Source organism: Oryctolagus cuniculus, chromosome 10 (assembly GCF_051225735.1).
Source record: "Oryctolagus cuniculus isolate XC-2025 breed Fujian yellow rabbit chromosome 10, ASM5122573v1, whole genome shotgun sequence".
Classification (NCBI taxonomy): domain Eukaryota; kingdom Metazoa; phylum Chordata; class Mammalia; order Lagomorpha; family Leporidae; genus Oryctolagus; species Oryctolagus cuniculus.
Window position 1 is genome coordinate 92,618,558 of NC_142876.1, and position 9,857 is coordinate 92,628,414.

A 9,857-nucleotide genomic window follows, 5' to 3' on the forward strand; every position below is an offset into this window, starting at 1 on the left:
AAATGGGCATTATTATTCCCATTTTAGAAACAAAGGAACCATTGTCAGGGAAGTGAAAGAATCTGCTGCTGACTTTTATTTGAACAGTAAGCAACAAGGGCTACCATCCATGGCTAGGTGTGTTGGATGCTAGAGCACAGGGGTGCTGTCAGCCCCTCTGCAGTAGTGACACCCAGTTTAACTCTTGGTTCATCTTTAACGGAATCTTTGTTTCTTGTGTATGTGTGTCGTTTCACAACTGGACTCTGCCCAGCTCAGTCACATACCCGGCACACCATACTTATAACAAACTGATTTCATTCAGTTCTCTGAAGTTCCCCAAATGTTAAAGGGATGATGGATTGAGTATTTGAAAATAAACAGTGAGCACAGTCTCTTCTGATGTGTTGAAGTGACCTGAAAGGGGTCATCTTCCATATGGAATGGCCACGTGAAAAGCATTCTCAGCTTCTCCTACTTAACGGGAAGAAGGGTGGAGGCAGAACCTTGGGGACTGCTCTTACAGTAACAGAAGAAAATAAAGAAAAGGCAGCCTTCCTTCCCTATTTCCTATTTTTAATTAGAAGTTGTACAGGGTGCTGAGGTACCTTCATGCCAATATGAATCTAACATAGTTGGTAGCACAGTCCTGTCATCTTTCAAGTGTGTGAAGCCACTGTAACCAAGAGTCACAGGAGCTCATCAAAGGCACTGGAAGAACCACTGCCTCTGGGCCCATCCTGCACAGGTTCATCTACAAAATCCAGTGCCAACAGTTTGTCCGGTCCCCTTTTCATCTTCCATAGAGTAATGTTCTATTTGCTCATCAGTTCTAATGCCTAGAAAATTCTTCCTAGTGCTGAGCCAAAATATGGCTTCATATGACTTCCTCTTGGGACCCCCACAGAATCTTCCTAACCCCTCTCTCAGAAGCCACCCCTCATCTCCTGGAAGCTAGAAGGACTGTGGTCAGCTTCATCACCCTTTCTCTTTCTCAGGGTTAGTATGCCCATTTCATTAGGGCATATTTTGCCTCCATTTGCCACTGTTCACCTCTGCCCTCTCACATGGGCTCTCTTATATTTGCCAAATATTTTTGGAAAATAATAAATTAAACTTCTTTTGTTACTAAACCTGATATTTTAAAATGTCGAATACATTTTTTACTCTTTCCCATGTTTAAATTCCTTTAATGCAGTAGCTCCCAATTAAATGTGTTACACCACTCTCTTAACAAAAACACCAAGTACAGTGTTAAGAGACAAACTCGGGCACATTAAAATTTTAGAGCTTGTTTGAGCAGATGATGATTCATGAATCCATCAGCGACAGACTGCCAGGCCTTCAGCTCAGTGAAAGGGGAATGAGGCAGAAACTTTTAGGAGCATGTGATTGGCCAAAGTGGAAAGTCTCTTCTTGGAGGTTAGCTTGGCAGCTTCTCATTGGTTGAACTCAAGTTTCATTTTCTTGTTTCCATTGTGTTGGGCTTCAGTTTGCTTATATAAGAGCCCAAGGCACTGGAGTCATCTCAGACTAATGGCCTCCCAATTAATTTTATCAGCGAGAGTCCTGAAACCTGGATTTGTGTATTGCTCTGCCTCTAACTCAGCAGGCAACAGATGAACTGTTTAACTCTGCAGACTCTGGCTCCTTATCTGTAGAATGGGTGTGATGATACCTGCACAGATCACAGAACCATATGAGTCCAGGAGCACTGCATGAGAAGCCATGGAGGCATTACCAGCTGAGATGTTAGTAATCGGGGCAGAATTATTGCTCCTCTGTTGGACTCCTCTGTAACGGCTGCGTTCAGCTCCCAGGTCAGCTGATAGTGCGTTTCACTCACTTCCCTGTGCCCTCCTGGATAACAGGACACGTTATTCACAATTGTTAAGTCCCCAACACCTAGCTCAGTGGCTGACTCAGGAAATGATCAGGTTAAATATTTGGAGGAGGGTAGCAGAGGAATGGTAATAGTATGGTTTCAAGCCACCCCCGCCCATCATTGCCTCAGACTTCACTGTAGTTTGTCAGTGTCCTGGCTGTGGCCATGTGCCAGCTTGGTCTGATTTTGCCATCACCATGTTCCTTACCTTGGGCAGTAACATTTAGGATCATGGGCGTTTATTCACACCTTCAAAAACCAGTGTGAGGCCAGCGCTGTGGCTCAACAGGCTAATCCTCCGCCTAGCGGCGCCGGCACACCAGCTTCTAGTCCTGGTCGGGGCGCCAGATTCTGTCCCGGTTGCCCCTCTTCCAGGCCAGCTCTCTGCTGTGGCCAGGGAGTACAGTGGAGGATGGCCCAAGTACTTGGGCCCTGCACCCCATGGGAGACCAGGAGAAGCTCCTGGCTCCTGCCTTCGGATCAGCGCGGTGCGCCAGCCACAGTGCGCCGGCCGCGGCGGCCATTGGAAGGTGAACCAACGGCAAAGGAAGACCTTTCTCTCTCTCTCTCTCTCTCTCTCTCTCACTGTCCATTCTGCCTGTCAAAAAAAAAAAAAAAAAAAAGATTTCTTAAAAAAAAAAAAAAAAGCAGTGTGCTTTGAGCCTCTGTTACATATCAAGCCCTGTTCCATGCCCACCATCCAAGCCTTCATCAAGCTGACCCTGATGAGCTCAGCGCCCAAAGCCCAGTTTACTTTGGCACTTAATTATAGCCTGTGCTAATGAAGGAAGAGGCGTGTCATCCTAATCACTTCCTTTTTTCTAAGCCTGCTCTGATCCTCTGCAGATTCGGGAGGTCTTGACCTTTTGGCCTCTGAACTCCTATGACTGCAGACTTCAAGAAACACTCACAAGGACTCAATCTCATCTAAGTGCTTACTATCACTGAAAGTGCTTACTAGCACTAACGAAGTGCTTACAACACTGAGAAAGTGCTCAGAGAGCATCATTGCAAAACAGTTTTTTTTTTTTGGTTTACCATTTCATGCCACTGTTGGAAACCATTCCAACTTAGGTAGTGGAAGTTCTCTATATCCAGATCATCCAAATGGCTGTCACAAGAGAAAACATCAAGCTCTGTTCATCCCCCTGCAAACTTGACCACTAACAAAACCACAGGTCACCGGATATGTTGGTTTTTTTTTTTTTTTATGTGTTCTCTGCTTCAAGTGCCGTAAAGTTCTGCTCTTTTAATTCATATCTCTTTTGTAGCCTTTTAGGATGTGTACATGCGGACTGAGTTCTCTGTTTTGTTGTTTAATTTGCACTTTTTGCCTTTTGTACAGTTCTGGCCAATGCAGAAGTTTAGAAGTGTGACAGTTACATGCTGAGTCCTGCCCAAGTTTCCCTGATCCTAGAGAGCATAACCCTCTAATCTTCACCTCCTCCTTCTCTTCTTTCCCCTCTCTACCAATTCTGCACACTCAGTTTTTTTATCCTTTATCATACAGCTGACTCCTAGGAACCCTGGTGTTCCTTCTCTCCTACCCTGCATGTGTAGTGTCTCGTCACTTCCACAGCACTCCTTCCTGCCTGCCTAAACGTTCTACCTGCATAAAGAAAATCTCTCAAGGCCAGCATTGTTGATTAAACTGATGCTTGGAAAGTCGGCATCCTGTATTGGACTGCAAGTTCTAGTGCCAGCTGCTCCACTTCTGATCCAGCTTCCTGCTAATACTTCCTGGAGGGCAGCAGATGATGGCCCATGTGCTTGGGTCTTTGCCACCACCTAGGTGGGAGACCCAGATTGAATTCCTTGCTCCTGGCTTTGGCCTGCCCCAGCATGCCTGTTGTAGGGATTTGGAGAGTGAACCAGTGGGTGGAGGAAATTCTCTCTCTCTCTCTCTTTCTCTCTCTCTCTCTCTCTTTCCACCCTCCCCTTCTTTGTTTCTGTCTGTGCACTCTTCCTTCCTATGGATGAAAAGAAAATAAGTAAATACTGAGAAGAAAATAACACTACCTCCACCCCCACCTCCAGAGAGGTGATTATTCCTGCTTCATTGCCCTTCTTGCACTGATGTTGAGGATCAATGGGCCAGGCTGGGCAGCTAACATGTCTGTGGCTCCCCACCCCTGCAGGTGAAGAAGACCTGAGTGTGGAAGAGGACGAGGAAGTGCTGACGCTGCTGTATGACCCGTGTCTGAACTGTTACTTTGACCCTCAGACTGGGAAGTACTACGAGCTGGTGTAATCTCCTCTTCTGGGGGAGAAAATGAGCATCCCAGTCAGAGCAGGATTGGCCATGCACAGTCTCAAGAGGCTCCATGTTGGGGATGTTGGGCAGGCCTATGGAATCAAAAGGGCCTGAGAGAAATGAATGCATTTTGTAAATAATGTTCAATGTTAAGAATACCTACCTTCCTTTTTGTAGATTTTGGGGATTTTGAAACTGTGGAGGAATTCATACAGACACAAGATTTTAGAACTTTGAATTGGTTCTTATTTGTTCATTCTCAGCTTACATTTCATTTTGTTTATTTCATAAATTTGTATGTAAATGAATTAAGAGTTATTCATTCAGATTTTTACAGTGTTACTTTGTAAATGATGGTTTGATATATGGAAAATGTATTCTTGTTTAAAAGATGTCTGGGCACCTTTTATTTTATGGCATATTTGCCTTAAAAATAAAGTATGATTTTCAGAAGAGTACCTTTTGTTGTTTTAATTTTGAGTTATTTGAAAGACATAGACAGGCAGATCTCCCATCCCCTGGGTTCACTCCCCAAATGTCCACAACAGCCAGGGCTGGGCCAAGCAAAAGCAGGGAGCCAGTTACTCAATCCAGGTCTCCCACATGGGTGACAGGGATCCAGCGACTCAAGCCATCACTACTGCTCCCAGGGTGCACACTGGCAGGAAGCCAGAATCAGAATTGGAGCTGGGACCTCTCTGGTATGGGATGTGTGCGTCCCAAGTGGCATCTGAACTGCTGTACCAGAGGCCTGCTCCAGGAGAATACCTTTTACACTGCTTTTTAAAATTCACCTCACTTTCTTTACCAGAATATTCCTAGATAATATTTCATTTTCCTTAGACTCTGAGAAAAGGAAACATAAACTGGTCAGACTTTATGATCACATTTATTAGCACCAGCCCCACTATTTCCATTTCATTATAGCTCATCCGGAATTTGCCAAAGATCACAACACTGTAATCACTTAAGCTGCTTAGCATTGTACTTTCCTCTTTCAAAAATCTTGTACTAATTATCTTTGCATTCTAATAATATGGTCCAAATCTAGCTTCATGGAACCAAGTATAATGAGAAGTCACCCACTTGAACACCCCACACATTTCACCGTTTCTGTGACTTGGACCCAGAGACATCTGGGAAGTTTTCTTGGTCTTTTTGTCAGTGCAGCTCTGCTTGTTGCATCACAAGGGAAAATAGCGTGTGCTTCCTGACTGCCTTGGATTGTATGCCAAGTATATTAATATTGAGCTCAGGAAAGTACTTATTATATTAGCCACCATATTTTTGTTATTTAATAAAGATTTTTAATAAAGGAGAGTACCATTCGAAATGAAAAATTATTGGTGTGTACAGTTGGATTTAATAGCAGTACTATAATTTCATTTAATGTTGCTTGATAAAGGAAATAAGTGTTTTTTTCAAGAGTAGGTTTGGACTCCTGTTCAAAGGATCATGCATTATTTAGAACTGTGTTTGTGTTTGATCAGCTTTTAATCCTGTTGTTCACAAAGTATGCTTTCCTTATGAATTTCTCCCCAAAATCTCCATATTTATACAATTAAAATGAACAAATGAGGCTTTACAATGCATGTGGAATGATGAAAGAGTGGGATTATCTTGATTACGACCTTGAGGATTGGAGTAGGGCTTGGAAAGCCTAGTTCCTGCCTCAGAGGCATCCACATAAACAAGGAGTCAATTAAAAGTTTATCTAAGACTTGTAATTGTAGATGTCAAAAATACATCATGAACTACCCAAGGGGAATTCAGGACATTCATGGGAAATAGCTTTTAATTTTTCCATGGACTTTTTCCTTTAGATTTATTTTTATTTATTTTAAAGGCAGAGTGACAAGAAAGAGAGGGTGAGACAGAGGCAAAGAGATGTCTCATCCACTGGTTCACTCCCCAAATGACCACAATGGCCAGGTCTGGGCCAAGCTGAAGCTGGGAGCCGGGAGCTCCATCTGGAGATCCCATGTGAATTACAGAGTCCATCTAATGCCAGGTGCATCAGCAGGAAACTGGATCAGAAGCAGAGTAGCTGGGACTCAAACCAGTGCTCTGATACAGGATGTTGGCATCACAAGCAGTGGCTTGACCCATTGCACCACCAATGCCAGCCCCTCTGTGGAGTTTTTAAAGCCTTCTTGTATTAAGAACAAAAAAAGTAAGGATTACGAGAATGCCTCGTGAACCTCAAAAGAATGCTACCGAGACCTGCAGGTGGAATGGAGCTGGCACCTGACCGAGGAAAAAGAATGGGGGAGAAGGGGATTCCTGAATTGCAAGCAACTGACACCCTTAATCCAAAAATCCAAAGACTTGCTCAAAGTCAGGCTCCAGGAGGCCCAGGGATCAAGGCAGCTTTAGGGGATAGTCCATGAAGGAGAAAGGGGCACTCTTTACAAAACAGGGAGGGCTGTCAAGCAGGTGGAGAAGGCAGGTGTCTATCCTGGCAGTCCAGAAACATTTTCTCTGCTGCTATTGCCGATTCATTTTGTCAAATTCTCTCTCTCTCTGTCTGTCTCTGTCTCTCTCTCTCTCTCTAGCTCTTGCTCTCTCGCTCTCTCACTCTCTCACTCTCCTCACCCCATAGCTCTGTCAGCTACTCTCAGTCCTGCTGACAGAAACTCAGCCACTCCATAGCCCATATGTCCAGCTTCACAGAAGTATTAACCGTCAGATTCAATCCAGAAATCCCAGAGAGGGGATTCCAGTTGGCCCAGTTTGATCCAGGGGTCACCAAAACTCTAATGTGGATGAAGAAGAAAGATGTAGAGAGTTCTTTGTGAATTGAGCAAACACTCCAAAGGTATCTACCACAAATCTTATTATCCATGTTTTACATTTTATTTGCCTTTTTTAAAGGAGTAGCTTCATTTCTTTTGAGGATGTTTCTACAAAAGAGTTGGAAATAGGAATATATGTGCTGCATTCTGCCAAATTTAAACCAAAATAAGGTGTCCAGTTTGCTTGGAAATTCAGTGATCATTAACTTGATCACTAGTTAAATTTTGCTCCATTTTAGAAACTCCAGGAAAGTTGTAAAAATACCATCACCTATTTCTGCATTCAAAGGAGTCTGATTTGATAGATCTTAGGTGCAGCCTGAGCACTGGAAATTTTTATGTGAAATTCTAACATGCAAAGTTGAGAACTTCTGTAGTCTGGATCTGACATGAGAGAGCAGTAGTTTTGCCTAATGGCACGTGTACCTGGGGGGAAGGGACTGTGTTACCAGTTTCCATATTCAAGTCCTTTGTTTTCCACTTTTCTAATCAGATGTGTACCCAACATTTATATCTGAACTGACTATCAACAATCACCTAAAATAGATGGGTGGATGGATAGGTTGAATGATTCAGTGCGGAAATTAATCTTCAGATAATTTGATATCAGTATGGTCACTTATTCAGTTTCCTGCTTCATATAATCTGGGTGCAACTTACAAGTGACTTTAAGTTAACCTAGCTCTGAATTGTTACTTAATTACAAGGACTGGTTAGTGAGAATTATGGAAAAATAAACTTTAGCAATACATTGGATCACATCAGTGATTTAGTTCCCTGGCAATTATAAGTTATTTCTCCCTCCAGTTAATTTTATTTTCTATTAATAAGGCAAATATTGACATATGCAAAATAGGTAGACACTTTTGCAAAACACTTTGCCCTATTGCATTTCTCTATATTTTTAGATTAACTTCACTTAAATCAGTCCTTTCAACCCATCTTGATTTTTGAACTGCGAACTGTGTTTAATAACTGAGAATAGTACAATCACAAAATGTACAACCTAAAGGACAATTAATTAAAGGAACCTAATTTAAAATTGCCCTTTGGCTTTAATTAAAGATCTAGCTGCTCAAAGTTTCTGAACTGTTCCTTAAAAAAAAAAAAAAAAAAAAACAACTGTGTAACGGCAGCAAGTACAGTGCCAAAAGTTGGTTTTTTCCAGGTTATATCCTGTGACTCTCAATCTTCAAAATTCCCAGAATAATAAAAATTAAGAAGCACCTATCCATATATGGTTGTGTAGTAGGATTTCTATTCCTATATCATTCATTTTGGATTCCAGAGAAGTTAATTGTAAGAATTCTCACCCAAAAAATCCCATTTTCTCTTTTTTTCCCTCAATTATTGTTGAAATAAAATCATCTAACTAGGCCTGGAAACCATGATCATTTCTAATTTTACAATTGAGAATAATGAGATGTACATTGGAAAGTTAGTTGTCCAAAGGCATTTGGGTATGGAGGCGAGAATGGAATTCATGATTCCCCATGTGTGAGCTAGTTCTTTCACCACCATGAAGGAATAAATACAAGGATCAATAGACAGATTTAGACTGACATCACAATCCCTGCCCAGAAGTCACCAGCGGAAAATGGCACCCTACCAGGAGTTTGGGATTTGGTTCTCACTCAGTGTTTTCTCTGTTTTACTCTGCATAGTCTGCCTCTTCTCAGGAATCAGCCTTTATACTTCAAGGATCAGTGTTTTCCCATGTGTGTTTGAAGAAACAGAACTTTGATTACATATTAATAAATGCAGTGGGAATAGGGAAGTGATCTCTGATCAAGGAAAGTTGGAAAGTACTGGAGACTTGGAATTGTATTTACTGAAAAAGTCCTCAGTGGCTTTAACAGACTAACATACACAGAATTTCCAAGAGAGGAGTAGAATATGCAACACTTCACAAATGTATTTGTCTGTAGAACCCATTTCGAGAGTCTTAGCCACCCGTGTACCTCCTTTGAGAAATGCTACTGCAAGTCACTTCCCCAGGCCCTGAGCACTCTGACTCCATTGAAACACATTTCCCCAGTTTGGTTGGTTGGTTGTTCAGCTGATTGATTGATTGATCGATTGCTTAGTTGATTTGTTGGTGAGTTGTGTGAGTGTGTGTGTGTATATATATTATTTGAGATCAGAGAGAGGTAATTGGGTTTGTTTATTTCCTTTTTTATTGTTTTGCTTTTTGTTTTTGGCTTTGCCTGCATATTTCAGATCCTTGGCCAGGCTGTGATGAAACTATTCTTCAGATTCACTTTTCATCTAAAATAAGGAATGCAGAAGCCTGAACACTCCCTATGTCTGAGGCTTTGGCCACCTAGGACACAGAAATTTTCTTTCTCACATTTTAAATTATAAATAGGTAATACAGTTAAATTATAACAAAGGATAAATCTAAATGAAAGTTCATTCATCATGAATATTGGAGCTTTACATCTTAATGAATATTTTGGTTCTGGTTTGCATGGTTTTAATATAATTTATCATCACATTAAGTCAAAATAATTTGACTTATAAGAATTAAATTACCAATAAAGATAGGCCACAGATAACACTAATTTTTACTGCTGACATACACTTCTGTAGTTAATCACCTGTAATTCCATGAAGCATTACAGAAGTGAAGTGTGGGAAATGGTATTGATTGGTTTTCATCAGCCCAACTTATCATTGTCAATGTTTATGCTGAACCTGGCAAGATTTAAGCATATAAATTTGCTCCTAATAGTAATAAGTATTGTCAATATTTTAACCTGTGGAACAGGGAAAATTATCTCTAATTTGCTCTAGGGGATACTTCCCAAGGCAGGAAGGGAGGGGAGCTCGTGGGGCCTTAGTAACTGAGATAAGCAAAATTATTTGGGAATATTTTGTTTAAGAGATTCAAATTGTGAACTTACACTTAACTTATTTCTGATAATATGCCATCCTAAAATAT

At 41.4% G+C, this 9,857-nt stretch overlaps 1 protein-coding gene across 9 annotated transcripts in view; it reads left to right on the forward strand.

Annotated features, from left to right (window-relative positions):
- CFAP20DC (CFAP20 domain containing) overlaps positions 1-4,576 on the forward strand; it is a 277,464-nt gene extending 272,888 nt beyond the window's left edge. For all 9 annotated transcript variants that reach the window (XR_016214759.1, XR_011379498.2, XM_008260862.5 and 6 more), the window contains one exon: positions 4,003-4,576. Coding sequence is in view for 7 of the 9 variants with exons in the window: in XM_008260862.5 (XP_008259084.4) it covers positions 4,003-4,115 (113 nt within the window). In the remaining 2 variants the exon portion in view is untranslated. The remainder of the gene's footprint in view (positions 1-4,002) is intronic.
- The last annotated feature ends 5,281 nt before the right edge of the window (positions 4,577-9,857 follow it).